The 20807-nt window shown below is 49.5% G+C and overlaps 2 protein-coding genes across 2 annotated transcripts in view; one reads left to right on the plus strand and one right to left on the minus strand.

Moving 5' to 3' along the window:
- The window catches only part of LOC142249321 (secreted frizzled-related protein 5-like), a 6524-nt gene extending 2665 nt beyond the window's left edge, over nucleotides 1-3859 (minus strand). Inside the window, exons 1-2 of the mRNA XM_075320955.1 lie at nucleotides 3612-3859; nucleotides 413-588 (exon numbers count right to left, since the gene is read on the minus strand). Of these exons, the coding sequence (XP_075177070.1) occupies nucleotides 413-588; nucleotides 3612-3844 (409 nt within the window). The 5' untranslated portion in view covers nucleotides 3845-3859. The remainder of the gene's footprint in view (nucleotides 1-412; nucleotides 589-3611) is intronic.
- Nucleotides 1-20807, plus strand: part of P4HTM (prolyl 4-hydroxylase, transmembrane) — a 54491-nt gene that overhangs the window by 12878 nt on the left and 20806 nt on the right. The window contains exon 3 of the mRNA XM_075321497.1: nucleotides 9705-9895. Within this exon, the coding sequence (XP_075177612.1) occupies nucleotides 9705-9895 (191 nt within the window). The remainder of the gene's footprint in view (nucleotides 1-9704; nucleotides 9896-20807) is intronic.

A 20807-nucleotide genomic window follows, 5' to 3' on the forward strand; every position in this document is an offset into this window, starting at 1 on the left:
GTGCAGCTCTGGAGTATAATACAGAATGTAATTCAGGATCAGTACAGGATAAGTAATGTAATCTATGTGCACAGTGACTGCACCAGCAGAATAGTGAGTGCAGCTCTGGAGTATAATACAGAATGTAATGCAGGATAAGTAATATATGTACACAGTGACTACATCAGCAGAATAGTGAGTCCTGCTTTGGAGTATAATACCGCATATCGTGCAGGATAAGTAATGTAATGTATTTACACAGTGACTGCACCAGCAGAATAGTGAGTGCAGCTCTGGAGTATAATATAGGGTAATAGTGTATGTATGTACATATATGTACAGTATATATATATATATATATATATATATATATATATATATATATATATATATATATATATATATATATATCGTCTTGTCTGTCGTCACGTACCTCTTCCGCGGTTGCGTGTGTGGTTGGTAATGGTGGAGATACACATCCCATGATCTAGAGAGAACTGTTCACACTTCAGTATCTCTGGCCAGGGGTACCCATAGCACGCCATGATGGGGGCGCAGCTGTTCCTCACCGCCTCGCACAGACTCCGGCACGGCTTTATAATCCGGTCACTGTAGACACGAGGATCACATTAGTAATTATGGAAATCACATTTCAACACCATTCCCCCTATAATCAGTACAGGCCCCTGACTCGTCCCCTTCTGACAAATTCTGTTAGTGGTGATGATGGAGGATGAGCCCCGTACGGCCGCATCACACTCATTGCCCGACTCTGTACACGGGCATGTGCTGTAATGCAGGTGACAACCCTTCTGGTAGATGTGGCCATCTTGGTTGTCAGCCAGCTTTCCCAGACACAGATGTAGCTAATATACGGTGGGCAGGGCATAGGTCCGCCAGTTATTAGCTGCCATAATCCCTAATCCGCGGCGCTGGGCTCTGGCGGTAGGTGGCCCTAATTCTGTTGTCAACTTGTATGATTCACTGAAACAAAGAACAGGAGACTCAGCTCTGCCCAAAGACACGGAGTGACGCACGTACGGCCCCATCAGCCGTAATTCAAGGAGACGTCCGACAATGCCAAAAACACTAATGGGCTCCTAATTATTGGCCAATGACGCAAGTAAGAGTAGTAAGTCCACATGTGAAGCCATGAACATAATCGCATCCCCCCAGAGGTTATCGCCAGCGCTGTGATGGCCTCCTAATGTCTAAATGTCATTGCCATTAGGCACGAGGACGTTCCCACCCTTTAGGACTCTACTTGGCTATTTGTGGTTCTGGGTGACAGTACTTGTAAGGAGTAGATAAGGGGTCACCACTGAGCTTGGTGACTGTGCCTGTAAGGAGTAGATAAGGGGTCTCCACTGAGCTTGGTGACTGTGCCTGTAAGGAGTAGATAAGGGGTCTCCACTGAGCTTGGTGACGGTGCCTGTAAGGAGTAGATAAGGGGTCTCCACTGAGCTTGGTGACAGTGCCTGTAAGGAGTAGATAAGGGGTCACCACTGAGCTTGGTGACAGTGCCTGTAAGGAGTAGATAAGGGGTCACCACTGAGCTCTGTGACGGTGCGGTGCTTGTAAGGAGTAGATAAGGGGTCACCACTGAGCTTGGTGATGGTGCGGTGCTTGTAAGGAGTAGATAAGGGGTCACCACTGAGCTTGGTGATGGTGCCTTTAAGGAGTAGATAATGGGTATCCACTGAGCTTGGTGACAGTGCCTGTAAGGAGTAGATAAGGGGTCACCACTGAGCCTGGTGACTGTGCCTGTAAGGAGTAGATAAGGGGTCTCCACTGAGCCTGGTGACTGTGCCTGTAAGGAGTAGATAAGGGGTCTCCACTGAGCTTGGTGACAGTGCCTGTAAGGAGTAGATAAGGGGTCACCACTGAGCCTGGTGACTGTGCTTGTAAGGAGTAGATAAGGGGTCTCCACTGAGCCTGGTGACTGTGCCTGTAAGGAGTAGATAAGGGGTCACCACTGAGCCTGGTGACTGTGCCTGTAAGGAGTAGATAAGGGGTCTCCACTGAGCCTGGTGACTGTGCCTGTAAGGAGTAGATAAGGGGTCTCCACTGAGCTTGGTGACAGTGCCTGTAAGGAGTAGATAAGGGGTCTCCACTGAGCTTGGTGACAGTGCCTGTAAGGAGTAGATAAGGGGTCTCCACTGAGCTTGGTAACTGTGCCTGTAAGGAGTAGATAAGGGGTCACCACTGAGCCTGGTGACTGTGCCTGTAAGGAGTAGATAAGGGGTCTCCACTGAGCCTGGTGACTGTGCCTGTAAGGAGTAGATAAGGGGTCTCCACTGAGCTTGGTGACTGTGCCTGTAAGGAGTAGATAAGGGGTCACCACTGAGCTCTGTGACGGTGCGGTGCTTGTAAGGAGTAGATAAGGGGTCTCCACTGAGCTTGGTGACTGTGCCTGTAAGGAGTAGATAAGGGGTCACCACTGAGCCTGGTGACTGTGCCTGTAAGGAGTAGATAAGGGGTCTCCACTGAGCCTGGTGACTGTGCCTGTAAGGAGTAGATAAGGGGTCTCCACTGAGCTTGGTGACTGTGCCTGTAAGGAGTAGATAAGGGGTCTCCACTGAGCTTGGTGACTGTGCCTGTAAGGAGTAGATAAGGGGTCTCCACTGAGCTTGGTGACTGTGCCTGTAAGGAGTAGATAAGGGGTCTCCACTGAGCTTGGTGACTGTGCCTGTAAGGAGTAGATAATGGGTATCCACTGAGCTTGGTGACAGTGCCTGTAAGGAGTAGATAAGGGGTCACCACTGAGCTCTGTGACGGTGCGGTGCTTGTAAGGAGTAGATAAGGGGTCACCACTGAGCTTGGTGATGGTGCCTTTAAGGAGTAGATAATGGGTATCCACTGAGCTTGGTGACAGTGCCTGTAAGGAGTAGATAAGGGGTCACCACTGAGCTCTGTGACGGTGCGGTGCTTGTAAGGAGTAGATAAGGGGTCACCACTGAGCTTGGTGATGGTGCCTATAAGGGGTCACCACTGAGCTTGGTGATGGTGCCTATAAGGGGTCACCACTGAGTTTGCTGATGGTGCCTGTAAGGATAGGATGAGGGGTCACCACTGACCTTGGTGATGGTGCCTGTGAGGAATAGATAAGGAGTCACCACTGAGCTTTGTGACAGTGCCTGTAAGGAGTAGATAAGGGGTCACTACTGGGCTTGGTGACGGTGCCTGTAGGGAGCAGATAATGGGTCACCACTGAGCTTGAACCTATTGCAACCCAGGTTTAGCTCTATGAAGACCCTAAACTTTAAGAAAAAATATGCTAGCAATGGTCAACCGTCTACGGGGGATTTCACGCTTCATTTTGCAGACCTCAAGGCACATACTAGATATCTGATGTATCCATAGGCTCCATCAAATCACATTTTAGCCCCCAATGGGCATCACATCACCAGCGCGACTACTGTAGAGGCACCTGGTGCAGCAACGTATCCCGTACTGTACACATCTGTACAAAGGGAGCCAGTAGGCACTGATGGCACGGTTGGCATTTGGAGATGGAGCATGGCATGGCCTTCTCTCCAGGGTCATAGACACACTCTTCGTTAGTCCTCTTCCCAATTTATGCCCTGATCATAAAATACGGAATGGAAGTGAATAGTGCGAGGGTACGTTACCCATCCAGGCATATCGGTGCGATCAGCGAGCACAAGAAGATCCGGGCATCCGGGTGGCATTCACGGGCAAGAAGCGGCAGCCAACTGGAAGATTGCTGAATCACCTCTGCCATCGTCTCGTGCTCCAACAGGTTGGGAATCCTCATCTCGGTATATCCAATGCCATAGCATAGGGGCATATGCTTGGGGATGATCATGCACCGGGACGAGCTGCTCACAAAGTCCACGTACATTGCTCGGGAGCCACCGGTCCAAAAACAGAGCAAGATGATCAGGTGCCACTTTGAACGTTGGTCCTCTGGGCATCCGCCCTGCCATGCACTCATGGTCTTCATCCCTGCACAGGCGAATGAGTGTCCCCTTACTCCCAACCTTGGGTTTTTTATAGGGCCGGGGGACACTTTTCCTACTAATCCTTTCTCATTAAGATCCAGCACACTTGGACAAGACAATCCCACAGTTTGTGTTTGCCAATGGGCCTGATTGTTTGGTCTTGTTAGGGGGGCAGCTCAAACCAGCAGGTGTCGTAATAAGGGCCGACAAGAAGGTTGAATGTTTGAACTCTCCGGCATTATCTCGGCCCATTATTGTACCCATGATTGGATCTCTGCAGGAAGCCATTTGTCCACCATTCCCCTCTTCTCTCCGATTTGTGATCATTAACCATTACGTGTTTCCTTCTCGCTGTTCTCAAGACAAGAAAAAACAATCATTTATTGACCCGGGAGCAGGGGGGCAGAGGATAAGTGAGGGCTGTTGATTTAGCCCTGGGGGCGCTCTTGATGGGACGCCGGCTCATTAAATGTTTTCCTTTTTAAAACAATCCGTCACGGCTCCTACCCTTTTTCCGTTTTTAGGATCTGGTCATCAATGACTGTCATTTAATCGGGTGTAAAAAAAAAAAATATATAATATATATATATATATATATATATATATATATATATATATATATATATATATATATATTATAATATAAAATTATATTTAATTATATATAATTATATTTAATTATGTAAATATATATTATATTATATATAATTATTATATTATATATAAATAGAAATACAAATTTTATATATAAATATATATAATAACTATTATAATTATATATAATTATAATTTTATATATATGTGTGTGTGTGTGTATGTATGTGTGTGTATATATATATATATATATATATATATATATATATATATATATATATATATATATATATATATATATATATATATATATATATATATATATAATCATAATTAAGGGTTTCAAGAAAAATTAAAAAAAAAAGTTTCAATCTTTGCTGCCGCATTTACAGCTCTCACGGGGGGACATGAGACACCTTTCTTGGACATCTCAAAGAAATTGTACTATTACCCGGGCAATAAGGGGGCAACTTCACTTTTTGGGTTGGGTCACAATCTGAGAAATACACTAGAGATCAGAATTAGAGCACACCACACAATTTCCTAAATGTTAAGGTTATTGTATCGTCCTATGCGATTATATCCTAACATGAGAAAACTCACAAGATTTTCCGTTTATTCCATAAATTGAATTTATTTTAAATCACATAATAAAAATGTGAATGAGAGAAATGTAAAATAACACGGATCAAAATTAGAAAACACTTTCAGATGCCTGCAAGTTATTGGTGTTAGTCTGGCACCTGGTGCTAATTTCCTTAATTATCTGACAAGCCCTAACTTTCCAGTTTGCACTGACTTTGCAAAAATGGTGTGCCATTCCAAAGTGACTGAAACCCTCCGGTAGCCGGTTGTCCAGATGAAGCCCAAAAGGGATGACCCTATCAGCCATAGCAAGAGAAGTTTGTTGTTCCAAATCTGTGATTTTGAGAATATTCCATCTCTACACCATCACAAACTCTTTCAAATCCCCCCCCAAGAAGGCTGGTCGCCCTCGAAAGACAAATGAAAGAGAGGACCGGATAATGCGGAGAATCTCCATGGGTAATCATTTCAACACTGCAGCTGGAATTGTTCGGCAGTTCTCACTGCACAGGGTAAGGATCTGTCGTCATACAGTGTCACGACGCTTAAGAGCATTTGAACTGAAAGCCGACTCTACAGTGACCAAACCCCTCATTAGCAGAAAGATTCAAAAGAGCTAGACTCCTCTTTAGTGAGGATCATGTTGTATGGACAGAGAAGTGGTCCACAGTTCATTTTAGTGATGAAAGCAAGTTTCATTTATTTGGCTATGATGGGAAACATTATGTTCATTCACAAACTGGGGACAGACTGAACCCAAAGTGTGTTAAGAAGTCAGTAAAAGGTGGCGGAGGAAGGGTCGTGGTTTGGGGAATGTTTTCTGCAGCAGGAGTTGGACCTCACATACAGCTACATGGCAGAGTGAATGCAAGTGTGGATCAGAACCTTCTTCACAACACGTGGTTCCTTACTTGTGTTCATCCCTCAATCAGCCACCAATTTCCATTAGGACAATGCCCCCTGTTACACAGCAAAATGGGGAAAGCCGTTCCTTGAAACAGAAAACATTGAAACAATGAAATGACCGCCCAGAGCCCTGATCTAAACTCAATAGAAAACCGCTGGAAAATCCTTGGTGACAAAGTTAGGGACAAGAAATCCACAACAGTCAAATAACTGTGGAAGAGACTGGAAGAAGAGTGGACCAAAATCCCACCAGAGCAGTGTGAGAGACTAGTGATGTCCTGTGGCCGCAGATGTGCTGAAGTCCTTCACAGCGACGGCCGGTGCACGTCCTACTGATTGTGACTGTTGTTACCTGCAGACAAATTACTGATCATCTCTCTTTGTGCTACAGTCATTGCTGTTCTCTAATTATCATCATCATGTTTTGGGCAAAATAAAGGTTTTATGTTGATAAACTCTGGATCTTTTGTAAAACCCTGTTCTAGTGGCATGGTGCACCTATAGCGCCCCACGGGGCATGCGGTTAACCTACTCGTCGCCGGGCCGTCGACTGTCGTGGTCATGGGCGGCCTAGCCTGGCTCTGTTGCCTCGAGGCGTACAGAAGATGACTGGTGAGGGATGATGGGGATAGTTGTGAGGTGTTTGTTGTGACGCCACCTGTGGTATGCGGCCTGGGAATGGGCCGCCGCTGCTGTCGCTGTCCTCCGGGGCAGATGGTAGTAATGGTAGTAGCAGCCAGAGATGATATCGCTCTCCACAGTTAGAGCAGGCCCCGGGGAGGATGATGAGGAGAGCAGTAATGGCGGTGGGGAGCGGCAGTACCGGTAATAAAGAGTCAAGAGTCTATGGCTGCAGTTCCAGGTTGTTTACTCACTTTTGTGCGGTGCCGCTCACCCAGGTAATACCAGTCACTTGCTATGATGGGCTCCGTCGAACCCGAATCCCTTTAGAGATCAGTCCGGTTTGGGTGTTCGGTGGGTTCCCTCCTTTGTAACGCCTGACTGTGGGTCCCCTGGCTTTAAGCTACGAGGGGACCCGGGGTTTCACAAGATGTTCTCTTGTCCCTATATGCAGGTGCCGCAGTTCTGGTGTGGGGTCCAGCTTGATGCGAGGCCCCGGATCCTATATGGCACTGTGCTGTTGGGCGCTTTGTAGTCAGGGAAGCTTGAAACTTTCCCCGTCCAGGCAGATTCTGGAAAACCAACGTGGAGTATGATCTTCCCTAGGGTCCTGCTGCCCTGTGTGGCGTTGGTTCCGTGGGAAGCAGAGATCCATCTCCCTGCAACAATTGTGTGAACTTTCTCCTCCTTCCCACCGGACCACCTCTAAGATGCAACTGCTCCACTGCTCTCCTGCTGGAGAAGCCCCTAACTGATGTGTTTGCTCCTGACTCCCCTGCTGGCTGCACCTCCCCCCTCCCAGGTCCTAAGCTAGTGGGACTGGGGCCCCTGTTGAGGGCATCCTATAAATGCTTCTCTGTCGGCGACCCCTTTATTACCCGACCCTAGCCCAGTCCCCAGTGGGAACAAGGCAACTTAGTGTGTAATGTGGTGAAACTGGGACTGACCTCCTCAGGATCTGGGTTTAGCATTACACCCAAATTTGGGTTCCATACTCTGTGACGACTGAAGCCTCAGGGGCGCCACACCCCCCTTACAGAAAACCTTCCAATGTTGATCAATGTAGATTACATTATGTCTGAAAAAAGCAACTGATCATACATTGTTCTCTAATTTTGATCTCTAGTATATATATATAATTTTAAAGTTAGGATTTCCTTTGCATTTTTTGGATGAGTAGTTGGACGACGGCCTGAGGTTTTGGGACGGTACACAAATAGTGCACTTTTTTGGACTCCTTTGCTCAGAGTACATACATTTTCCTAAACTTGGCTCAGTGATTGAGGTCACTCCGCTAGTATTGTATGTAAATACCTAAATTAAGGAAAGTGACTTGTTAGTGCCCCCCAGGCACCCAGATCCCCAGGGGGGGGCATATCTTGTTCGCCACAACGTTTCCTATACACCCAAAGTCACAAAAAGTTCCATCCGTCCTTTCAGCTGCCGGCCAAGAAAATTCAGATCCAACCAATCCAGATATCCTAAAAGATTCAACATTTTTTTCTTATCAGCAATTTCCGTTTTCGGAAACCGAGCACCAAACCTCCAGCATTGGTGTCAAATACAATTATTAAAGGGGTTTTCCATTTTTGGAAAACTTGTCAACTGGCTGCAAGTTGTCTTTAAAGAAAAAACAAACCTGTCTGTACTCCCCCTCCCCAGGTCCAGCTCAGTTTCTGACACTGCTCTTTGTGTTTGTTATTGTCTGTAGCGCTGAATTTACACCAACAGCGCTGCAGCCGATCACTGAGCTCAGCCGCTCTCATTGATTGGCTGCGTCGCTGCTGCAAGCAGATGCAGAGACTCAGAGCAGAACCTGAGGAGGGGGAGAAAAGCACAGTATCTGTCTTTTTTTTTTTTTTAAAGGGGACTGGGCTTTTTCAAAACTGGAAACACCCTTTAAATTCTGGCTGCCTGCACTTACTAATAGGGGTATACGATTCTATTATTAATGGAGTTACACCTTCTCACCTAGCCACTTTATAGGGGATAGGCGTCTGATTACTGGGGGTCCTGAAACCCGATCTAAAGAATGAGGGGCCTGTGTCCCCTATTTAAATGGTAAAGTGTTTTTTTATGTGTTACCTCTCCAGTCATCGTCTACGACACTAATGAGAATGCTGCAATCTCCGCCAGTCCCATAGACAATGAACACACATACGCTAACAAGGCTGTTTAAACGGTGGCCATCTTGCTCTCATGGGGACTCTTCTATTTAAACAGTGGCTATCCTACTCTCATGGGGACCCTTCTGTTTAAACAGTGGCTATCCTACTCTCATGGGGACCCTTTTATTTAAACGATGTCCATCTTGCTCTCATGGGGACCCTTCTATTTAAACGATGTCCATCTTACTCTCATGGGGACCCTTCTATTTAAACTGGCTATCCTACTCTCATGGGGACCCTTCTATTTAAACAGTGGCTATCCTACTCTCATGGGGACCCTTCTATTTAAACAGTGGCCATCCTACTCTCATGGAGACCCTTCTATTTACACAGTGGCTATCCTACTCTCATGGGGACCCTTCTATTTAAACAGAAGCCATCTTGCTCTCATGGGGACCCTTCTATTTAAACAGTGGCTATCCTACTCTCATGGGGACCCTTCTATTTAAACAGAGGCCATCTTGCTCTCATGGGGACCCTTCTATTTAAACAGTGGCTATCCTACTCTCATGGGGACCCTTCTATTTAAACAGTGGCCATCTTGCTCTCATGGGGACCCTTATATTTAAACAGTGGCCATCCTGCTCTCATGGGGACCCTTCTATTTAAACAGTGGCTATCCTACTCTCATGGGACCCATCTATTTAAACAGTGGCTATCCTACTCTCATGGGGACCCTTCTATTTAAACAGTGGCCATCCTGCTCTCATGGGGACCCTTCTATTTAAACAGTGGCCATCCTACTCTCATGGGGACCCCCAGCGACGATGCTTCCGGTATCTTAACCCCGTAAGTTCAGTGTCCTTTTAATCTGATACCATACACGTGTTTCTTCTATCATGCACCAAACTACTTGTGCATTAATCCTTCCGTCCCGTCTTTGCAGAAATCCCCAATTTTTTGTCTGAAAAGGAGTGCAAGCTCCTCATCCACTTGGCCCAGCTGAAAGGACTCCAGGCTAGCCAGATCCTCCCAGTGGACGGCTACAAGGAAGCCATGGAAAATCTGGAGATAAGCAAGGCCGACATCTTCAACCTGTTGGATCACAATCAAGATGGGCAGCTGCAGATAAAAGAGGTGAGCAGAGGGTTAAAGCAACCACAGGGGCAATTTGGGCTTAATTGGGGTTCTGCTGCCAGCAATGTCTGCAACTTTCTAATATACATTGCTTTCCAATGGTTCACATCTCTACTTGCTGCAAGTGAATGGGAAATCGGATGGGTGGGGGTCTGTGCACTGGGACCCCTCTGATCCCAAGAGGCTCCAGTCCATTCTCAGGATAAGTCAGGGTTTCAGTGGTCGGATCTCCAAGGTATTATTGCAATAGGTGATAACTTTAAATACTTGGAATAACACTTGAAAGAATCATTCCCATCCTCTCAGATGGATCTGGTCAGATAGTATTTGTAAACATAATAACTTTTGTAATTTACTCCTTATTAAAATTTTCAGCCGTTCTTGAGATATTGACACTTTTCTATCTCGTTGCCTAGGAGACCGACCACCGCTGCGGTCTTCCCTGATGCTGTCTATAGCTTGTAAGCACTGAGCTAAAGCTGGCCAGGACAACGAGGCAACTGCGCGTGCCTGGCAGCTTCAAAACAGATCTCACAAGCTCAACAGAAAAGAACTTGTAAGCACCGCACGTGTTCGGTTGTCTGACAGCGGTGGTCGGTCTCCAAGGTAACGAACTGTAAAGAAAAGTGTTAATATCTCAAGAACGGCTGTAAATTTTAATAAGCAGTAAATTGCTAAATTTCTATTATTTACAAGAGCCATCTGACAATGCCCCATTTATGAAGATGGGAGTAACCCCTTTAAGGGTTAAGTTATACAAGGTAAGGAAAATCCCTTTAAGCTGGGTATAGGTAATGGATTCTTCTGACTGTGATGGGATGAACCAGCGGTCTCCTGTATATAGGGACAACGTTTATCTCCCACTTGAAGACACATGTATGCCTCTTAGGCTATGTGCCCACGCTGCGGAAAATGTGCGGATTTTGCCGCGGTTTTCTCGCGGAAAAGCCGCGGATTTTCCAGAAATCTGCAGCACAGCTACTCCCCAGCCATTTCTATGGCATTTGGGAAATGCTGTGCCCACGCTGCGGATTTTTCCATAGCAGAAATCATGCAGATTTTCGTGCGGAAACATCTGCAGCATGTCAATTATTGTTGCGGATTTTCGTGCGGATTTTGCCTATTCAATTGAATTAAAAAAAAAATCACAAAATCCGCGTCAAATCCGCATCAAATCCGCACCTATGAAAAGGTGCGAATTCCAGGGGAAAGCTGCGGATTTTGATGCAGAAAAATCCGCAGATACAGAGTCCCGTGGGCACACAGCCTTATACTCAATGTATTAAAGGATTTGGACGCCTTTTGTGGACCATTTTTTTTTTTTTTTTTTACCTGGACTCATTGCAATTGGGTTTCATTTAAAATGTTGCACAGTTTGCCTATTTGCATAATGTGCTCACTTACCGATCCTCAGTTAACTCTTTTTCAGCTATAGACTGCTGCAGAGAGGATATATTTCTATCCTCTCTGCAGCACTGTCTATTGCTGAAAAAGAGTTAACTGAGGATCGGTAAGTGAGCTCATTATGTTGTTATCTTATGTCTGAGCTTCTCTCAGCTGATTTATGATCACCTGAACAATTTAGGGCATCTGAGAAGGAAAATAAGCGTTATATAATCTCCTTGCAACATGAGCTCACTGACAAATCCTCAGTTAACTCATTCCGAATCCCGCAATATAGTCACTATAAAATGCAAACAGTGCAAAATGTTTAAGACTCGGTCCAGTTTTAATTATCGTGTGCTTTGCCACCCCCAGATACTTGGATAAAAAGCTATCAGGACAGAAGAGCGAGCAATTAGACAGGGTGCAGTTGTAACAAACCCTCAGCTGTGAAAAGTATTAGGTTTCTATGGTTTTTTTTAGCCTTTAACAGCAAGTAGAGAAAATGACAAAAGTGTAATTGGGTATATATATATATATATATATATATATATAGATAGATAGATAGATAGATAGATAGATATAGATATATATATATATATATATATATATATATATATATATATATATATATATATATATATATATATATATATATATATATAGATATATAGATATATATATATATATATATATACACAATATACACATATATGTATATATATATGTGAGGTAAATCCGGAGATATGACGATAAATCATGATATTCAAGTATGTCAGGAAGCCCTCTCCTGGTGTCACCCCCCCTTTCCTTCACACAACTGGTTTAGCAACAAATCCCATGGCCATGTCCTGTGATATGGAAATTAGGTGGCTTTAGGACAATGGACACAGGATGACTCCCTGCCGTCACCCTGTAGTAGGAGCTGCTAGCTAGTTAGCAAGGCTATGGAAATAGCCAGACAGAACGACTCCAGTAAAAAATGGTTCATATCTCGCAAGCCATATTTCCGATAAATATGGCAACCATAAAAATGGTGTCTCCGCATGTGGACGATGCCGGCACACCCTTTTTATGGGAGCAGGACATTGGGAAATGCCCCAGGCGTGATATCAGCCAATGGGGAACTGGCAGACAGGTCATGAGTCCCCTCGTTCTGTAGCTAAATTCATAACTGTCACAATGAGAGCATTGGCGTCTGCCTACGACGCTCCCAGGCAAAGTTATGGCCAATATCCCCTTTGCTGGATAATTCTGATCCATGCAGGGGGAGTGGCAGTGCTTCCCTGTGAGGTCACTAAGGTAGGAGGGGACCTGGATTGCCCAGGTTGATAACCCTACTTCGGCCATTTTCCAGTGTTCTTCTGCTCGGGGGCCTGGTTGGGAAAGACCTGTGAGGGAGTTCCTGGAAACCTGGTCTACAGCGCCCCCCTGTGGCCAGACGCAACAAGGTAACTGCTGGAACTGTGTATGCCTGTTTGTAACCCATGCTTTGATTGTAACTGTACTCTGACATATGTATATTCTGTAGATTCCCTATTGTATATATTGTAGTTTCTAGTGTGCTTTAGGCTGATTAAATTATATAATTAATCTTGGGCTGTTCTGTTATCTCGATCTTGAATCCCACGTCTGTGTGTTCGGCTAATAGTTACCGTAAATCGGTTGGTGGCAGCGAATTGTGCCAAGGATTATTGTGGGGAGGCCAGTGAGATTCGGGGAGATTTTATATATTCCGCCCGCGGAGGTCGGGGGAATATATACCTTACTCTTACCGGGGACCCTTCAATAATCGGCATAAGTAGTATAGCGGCCTCCTTGCTTATGGTCGGGCAATTCCATAATTGGCCTGACTATAAGAGGGGCGCTAGAGAGCGCGTCACGTGCTCTGTCTGTCGGTCGGGAGGTATAAAGGAGGGGTGACCCCCACTTGTTACCCCCCGATTGTGACGTACTGGTAGCCAGCGCGGGGGATTTCTGAGTGACCCCCCGGTGGTTTGTGACATATTGGTGGCATAGCGGTGGGATCGAGATAATAGTGTGTGTGAGTGTGAGACCCATACTCCCAGACACTAAAGACTGCCTGCAGCAGCTGTGGCTGCTGGGGTCTTCAGACTAGCTCAACACTAGAGTGTCAGAGTGCAGATACTGTAAGGTGTGTGGAGGCATCAGGTGTCAGTTCTGTGTCAGTGACCAAAAGTCTGCAAGAATGGCTGATGGCACCAGGAGCAGAGCTATGCAACTGGCCAATGCTAAGGCAGGAGCCGAAGAGAGGGAGGACGGTGCTGTGGACAGCAATGAGGAGGTTGCCCACGAGTCCTCCAGGAGCTCGACGCCAGAAAACCGTTCTGCCGAGGACATTGCGCAACCTGGCACTGCTGGACAAGATGAGGAGGAGCTCACCCAAGGTTCCTCAACGAGCCAGATGCCAGCCCTCCGCTCTGAAAGGGACAGTGAATCACCAGGCTCCGCAGCGTGCCGCAGATCACCACGTGCCATTCCACCGAGCCTGGGAGGCTCGGATAGCCTTCTTCAAATGGCTATGGCCCTTCTCCAGGCTGGAGACCAGAAGGGCTACAAGGAACTCCTGGCAGAGCGCAGGGCAGAGCGGCACGCAGAGCGTGAGGCTGCGGAGCGAGAGCGGCAGGCAGCGCGTGAAGAGCGAGAGCGACAGGCAGACCGTGACTACCAGCTGCAGCTAGCTCAGCTCCGGCCCTCATCAGCCACATGTGACCTTCAAAACACCAAACTTCCAAAGGTCCGTGTTGAGGACTTCCCAGTGCTGGAGAAGGATGGAGACTTGGACTCTTTCCTGACTGCTTTTGAACGGACTTGCTTGCAGCACCATCTGAACAAGGACCAGTGGGCCAAATACCTGACCCCCCGTTTAAGGGGTAAGGCCCTGGATGTCCTTGGGGACTTGCCTGCTGAGGCAGATCAGGGCTACGACACCATCAAGCGGGCCCTGATCCAACAGTACAACCTCACCCCGGAGTCCTACCGCAAGAAGTTCCGGAGCCTACAGAAGGGACCAAAGGACTCCTGGGCTGACCACAGGCGGGCACTTGCCCGAGCTGCCGACCACTGGACCCAAGGCCTGCAGCTTTCCACCGGACCGGAGATCCTGGACTTGTTCATCACGGAGCAACTCTTGTGGAACTGCCCTGAGGATCTCCGCCAGTTCATCCGAGACCAGAAGCCAAAGGGGTCCACGGCTACAGCTGCCCTGGCCGATGACTACACCAACAATCGGGCTCCTGAGGCCAGGAGAGCGGCCACCAGCAGCACCTGGAGAGGGGGTAAGATGAATTCTGCGACTGCCCCACCTGCCCCTAGACTGCAGGGGGTGTCCCCCTCAACTCCCCTCTCCAGGCCCGTGGCAGAGCCAAGACGGTGCCACCAGTGCAACCTACCTGGACACTTCAAGGCCATGTGCCCTCAGCGTCCCAAGGCCCCGGCTCCGTCCCCGTCCCAAGGGCCGCCCAAGGTGTATTGTGTGGGTGGGGGTGGTGGTAGGTCCCTGGACAGCTTCCAACCTGTCACCGTCGGCCGGTCTGTGACCATAGGACTGCGAGACAGCGCCTCGGAGGTGACTCTGGTGCGGCCTGAGATGGTGTCCCCCCAAGACTTGATCCCTGGAAAAACCCTCGCTGTCTCCGGGATTGGAGGCATTGACCCGGCGCTGCCTGTTGCTGACATTTATGTGGACTGGGGCGCAGGGCGGGGGGTGAGGGAGGTGGGGGTAACTGATCGGATCCCTGCAAACGTGCTACTTGGGACAGATTTGGGGCAGATAACCTCCCAGTTTGGGCCCCAACCAAGGGCTGAACCTTCAGCCCGTACTGACATGACTCCTGACAATGTTAATGTGTTATCTATGAATGATGTAAGGGAGGAGGGAGTGAACTCTGATATTTCTGCTTGCACAGACACCATAGACACACACGCAGCTGCAGCTGTGACAGGAGGGGAGGGGGTCAGAGAAAGGTGTGACAATGCCTCTACAAGTAACCAGCCTGTGAGCTGGGATCTGTTGCCCTCTGCAGGGATAAGCAGAGAGCAGGGTGCTGCAGGGGGAGGACCAGTGTGTGGGGTGGGGGCTACCACAGCAAATGTGGGGTCCCCAGAGATTTCACAGCGGGGTTCTGTTGCTGCAGGAGGGGAACAGGCAGGTGAGATTGGGGCCGGTCCAGGAGCGGAAGTGCTCCCAGGTAAGATCTCGGTGCATGGTTCCCCCACAACCGGGGTGTCAGGAAGCCAGGTAGGTCTGCCTGAACCGGCGACTTGGTCAGGAACGGAGGAGGAGCAGGCACGACCCACGGTCGCAGCTGCTGTGGCCGCTGTCACCCGCAGTGGGAGTGCTGGGAGCCAAGGGGCCTCCCGGAGGTCCGATAGCTCTTCCCCTTCTGACCAAGTGGCAGCCGAGTCAGGTGGAGGCCAGGACACAGGTCCCGGGGTACTGACTGAAGATGTGACAGTCTCGTCGATTCTGGCCACATCTAGTCAGGGGTTTCAGGCAGCGTTAGAAGCTGACGACAGCCTGAAAGCTCTTAAGGAGCAGGCGGCACAGCCTCCCTCGGACCCGGAGCGAGTGGTCTGGGACCAAGGACGGCTGTACCGGGCCACGGTCCAGCAGGGTTCACCGGAGGCGTGGCCCAGGGACCGACAGTTGGTGGTACCCTATCCGTTCTGGACGGAGTTGTTGCGGATCGCACATGAGATTCCGATGGCCGGACACCTAGGGATCGCTAAGACCAAGGCCAGGTTAAACCAGCATTTCTACTGGCCAAAAATGGGGGCCGATGTGGCTGCCTACTGCCGTTCGTGTGAAACCTGTCAGAGAGTGGGGAAGGCGGGGCCACGCCCCAAAGCCCCACTAGTATCTCTGCCAATCATCGATGAGCCTTTCAGGAGGGTGGCTGTGGATCTGGTCGGCCCGCTGGCCATCCCCAGCAGCTCCGGGAAACGCTTCCTACTGACGGTAGTGGACTATGCCACCCGGTACCCAGAAGCAGTGGCCTTGTCGTCCATTCGGGCTGACAAGGTGGCCACCGCATTGCTGGAGATTTTCTCCCGAGTGGGTTTTCCCCAGGAAATGCTCACTGACCGGGGGACCCAATTCATGTCCCAGCTGATGGAGGCCCTCTGTAAGCAAGTCCAGGTGCGACATCTGGTGGCCAGCCCGTACCATCCACAGACTAATGGCCTGTGCGAGCTGTTCAATGGCACCTTAAAGCAGATGCTTAAGATGTTGGTCGACTCCCATGGGCGTGACTGGGAGCGGTATCTCCCACACCTGTTATTTGCTTACCGGGAGGTTCCACAGGCCTCAACAGGATTCTCACCGTTTGAGCTCCTGTACGGGCGACGTGTGCGGGGCCCCCTGGCTCTGGTGAAAGAGGCTTGGGAAGGGGATTTGGCCACCCCTGGAGTGTCGGTTATCGAGTATGTCATGCGCTTCCGGGACAAAATGCAGGCCTTGACGCAACTGGTACACGACAATATGGCTCAAGCCCAGGCCGATCAGAAGCGTTGGTACGACCAGAACGCTTGTGAGAGGACCTACCAAGTGGGTCAAAAGGTGTGGGTACTGGTCCCCGTACCACAGGACAAGCTTCAGGCAGCCTGGGAAGGCCCATACCTCGTGTACCAGCAGCTCAACCCTGTAACGTACCTGGTCACCCTGGACCCTGCCCGTGGAAGGCGGAAGCCCTTCCATGTGAACATGATGAAGGCACATCATGAGCGGGAGGCATGTGCGCTCCCCGTGTGCAACCTGCCCGAGGAGGGAGAAGCGGAAACCCTCTTGGATATGCTAGCCCAGGTTAGGGCAGGCGGATCCATTGAGGATGTGGAGGTTGGCCACCAGCTCTTGGAAGACCAACGGTCCCAGCTGTGGGCCACCCTCCTCCCCTTCCGGGGGTTGTTTACCAACCAGCCCGGAAGGACTGACTTGGCTGTCCATCACGTGGACACTGGGGATCATCCCCCGATCCGGCGTTCAGCATATCGGGTCTCCCTGGAGGTGCAGCAACACATGCGCCAGGAGATTGACGAGATGCTGAAGCTGGGGGTGATCCAGGCATCCAACAGCGCTTGGGCTTCGCCTGTAGTCCTCGTCCCTAAGAAGGACCGAACCACTCGGTTCTGCGTGGACTACAGGGGGCTCAATGCTGTCACGGTCGCCGATGCGTACCCAATGCCACGCATCGATGACCTGCTCGATCAGTTGGCCGGGGCTCAGTACCTGACCATCATGGATCTGAGCCGGGGATATTGGCAGATCCCCCTGACTCGCAAGGCCAGGGAACGCTCTGCCTTTATTACCCCATTTGGACTGTACGAGTCCACGGTGATGCCATTCGGGATGAGGAATGCCCCTGCCACTTTCCAGCGGATGGTCAACACCCTGCTCAAGGGACTTGAAGGGTACGCGGCCGCGTACCTGGATGACATTGCCGTCTTCAGTCCCACCTGGGAGGACCACCTAGAGCATCTAGCACAGGTGCTCAGGCGGATCCACCGGGCAGGTTTGACCATCAAGCCGGGAAAGTGTCAGCTGGCCATGAGCGAGGTCCAGTACCTCGGTCACCGGGTAGGTGGGAGAACACTGAAGCCCGAGCCTGAGAAAGTGGAAGCCATCGCATCCTGGCCCACCCCCAGGACCAAGAAGCAGGTGATGTCCTTCTTGGGGACCGCTGGGTACTATAGGAGGTTTGTTCCATGCTATAGTAGCCTGGCAAAGCCCTTGACGGACCTCACCAAGAAGAAGCTGCCCTCTGCAGTCGATTGGACAATGGACTGCGAGACAGCCTTCCGGGCCCTAAAGGACGCCCTGTCCAGCCCGCCCGTGCTACAGGCAGCCGACTTCACGCGGCCGTTTGTAGTACAGACCGACGCCAGTGACTTCGGCCTCGGTGCGGTGCTCAGCCAGGTGGACTCTGCGAGCCAAGAGCACCCAGTCTTGTACCTGAGCAGGAAGCTGTTACCAAGGGAAGTTGCCTATTCCACGATGGAGAAGGAGTGCCTGGCCATAGTGTGGGCCCTGCAGCGTCTGCAACCCTATCTATACGGGCGCCACTTCATCGTGGAGACGGACCACAATCCCCTCAGCTGGTTGCACACCGTCTCTGGGACGAATGGGCGATTGTTGCGATGGAGCCTTGCGCTCCAGCAATACAACTTCACCATTCGCCACAAAAGGGGCCGTGACCACGGTAACGCAGACGGGCTGTCCCGACAAGGAGAGGTCGCGGACGGGCGCACGGGGGAACACCGGAGTGTGCTGCCCCCTAGCGCCCTCAAAAGGGGGGAGGTGTGAGGTAAATCCGGAGATATGACGATAAATCATGATATTCAAGTATGTCAGGAAGCCCTCTCCTGGTGTCACCCCCCCTTTCCTTCACACAACTGGTTTAGCAACAAATCCCATGGCCATGTCCTGTGATATGGAAATTAGGTGGCTTTAGGACAATGGACACAGGATGACTCCCTGCCGTCACCCTGTAGTAGGAGCTGCTAGCTAGTTAGCAAGGCTATGGAAATAGCCAGACAGAACGACTCCAGTAAAAAATGGTTCATATCTCGCAAGCCATATTTCCGATAAATATGGCAACCATAAAAATGGTGTCTCCGCATGTGGACGATGCCGGCACCCCCTTTTTATGGGAGCAGGACATTGGGAAATGCCCCAGGCGTGATATCAGCCAATGGGGAACTGGCAGACAGGTCATGAGTCCCCTCGTTCTGTAGCTAAATTCATAACTGTCACAATGAGAGCATTGGCGTCTGCCTACGACGCTCCCAGGCAAAGTTATGGCCAATATCCCCTTTGCTGGATAATTCTGATCCATGCAGGGGGAGTGGCAGTGCTTCCCTGTGAGGTCACTAAGGTAGGAGGGGACCTGGATTGCCCAGGTTGATAACCCTACTTCGGCCATTTTCCAGTGTTCTTCTGCTCGGGGGCCTGGTTGGGAAAGACCTGTGAGGGAGTTCCTGGAAACCTGGTCTACAGCGCCCCCCTGTGGCCAGACGCAACAAGGTAACTGCTGGAACTGTGTATGCCTGTTTGTAACCCATGCTTTGATTGTAACTGTACTCTGACATATGTATATTCTGTAGATTCCCTATTGTATATATTGTAGTTTCTAGTGTGCTTTAGGCTGATTAAATTATATAATTAATCTTGGGCTGTTCTGTTATCTCGATCTTGAATCCCACGTCTGTGTGTTCGGCTAATAGTTACCGTAAATCGGTTGGTGGCAGCGAATTGTGCCAAGGATTATTGTGGGGAGGCCAGTGAGATTCGGGGAGATTTTATATATTCCGCCCGCGGAGGTCGGGGGAATATATACCTTACTCTCACCGGGGACCCTTCAATAATCGGCATAAGTAGTATAGCGGCCTCCTTGCTTATGGTCGGGCAATTCCATAATTGGCCTGACTATAAGAGGGGCGCTAGAGAGCGCGTCACGTGCTCTGTCTGTCGGTCGGGAGGTATAAAGGAGGGGTGACCCCCACTTGTTACCCCCCGATTGTGACGTACTGGTAGCCAGCGCGGGGGATTTCTGAGTGACCCCCCGGTGGTTTGTGACAATATATATATATATAATATATGAATGATTCATCTGATTTATTGACCTCCACTGCTTTAAAGAGGTCCTGCGGGTGGTCCGAACTAAGCGTTTGTGACCGTGGATGTTGCACTGTAGGGACACATGAATCTTCTATATACAGGCCCCGTCTGTAGGGGTTAATATGGAGGCTGCGTGCTGCACCCTGGTCCGCAGGTCTTGAAGGCATCTACAGAACATTTGCTCTTGTTCTGAGGAAAATGCCGTCGTCTTCACTTGAACACTCATTAAAACAGTTATGTACGGCCATGTTTATGTTCCGCTCATCCCTATCCCATTTGTAAGAGAACAGACCCTCCATTATCGGTGGCACGCGCCACATAAACATGCCCGCCTCGCCAGCATTTCATTTTTATTGCTAGGGGAACGAGTGTTTGGATCCGACATGTAAAAAGCAGGTAATTTATCCAGATCCTTCACTGCTACTAAGAGGCCGACCCCTGATAACAGCCCATAGTATTATCCCTCCTCCACCGAACTGTACAGCGGGCACAGTGCAGCCAGGGGGTAACGTTCTCCTGCATTCACCAAACCCAGACTCCTCCATCAGACGCAGATTGAGAAGTGTGATCCATCAATGCACAGAACACGTTTCCTCCATACGTCTTTACACCGCTCCAAGCGACACACGGTATTGTGCTTGGTGATGTACGGCTCTGCATTGTGCTTGGTGATGTACGGCTCGGCATTGTGCTTGGTGATGTATGGCTCAGCATTGTGCTTGGTGATGTACGGCTCGGCATTGTGCTTGGTGATGTATGGCTCAGCATTGTGCTTGGTGATGTACGGCTCGGCATTGTGCTTGGTGATGTACGGCTCAGCATTGTGCTTGGTGATGTATGGCTCAGCATTGTGCTTGGTGATGTACGTCTCTGCATTGTGCTTGGTGATGTATG

Source organism: Anomaloglossus baeobatrachus, chromosome 8 (assembly GCF_048569485.1).
Source record: "Anomaloglossus baeobatrachus isolate aAnoBae1 chromosome 8, aAnoBae1.hap1, whole genome shotgun sequence".
NCBI classification, from domain to species: domain Eukaryota; kingdom Metazoa; phylum Chordata; class Amphibia; order Anura; family Aromobatidae; genus Anomaloglossus; species Anomaloglossus baeobatrachus.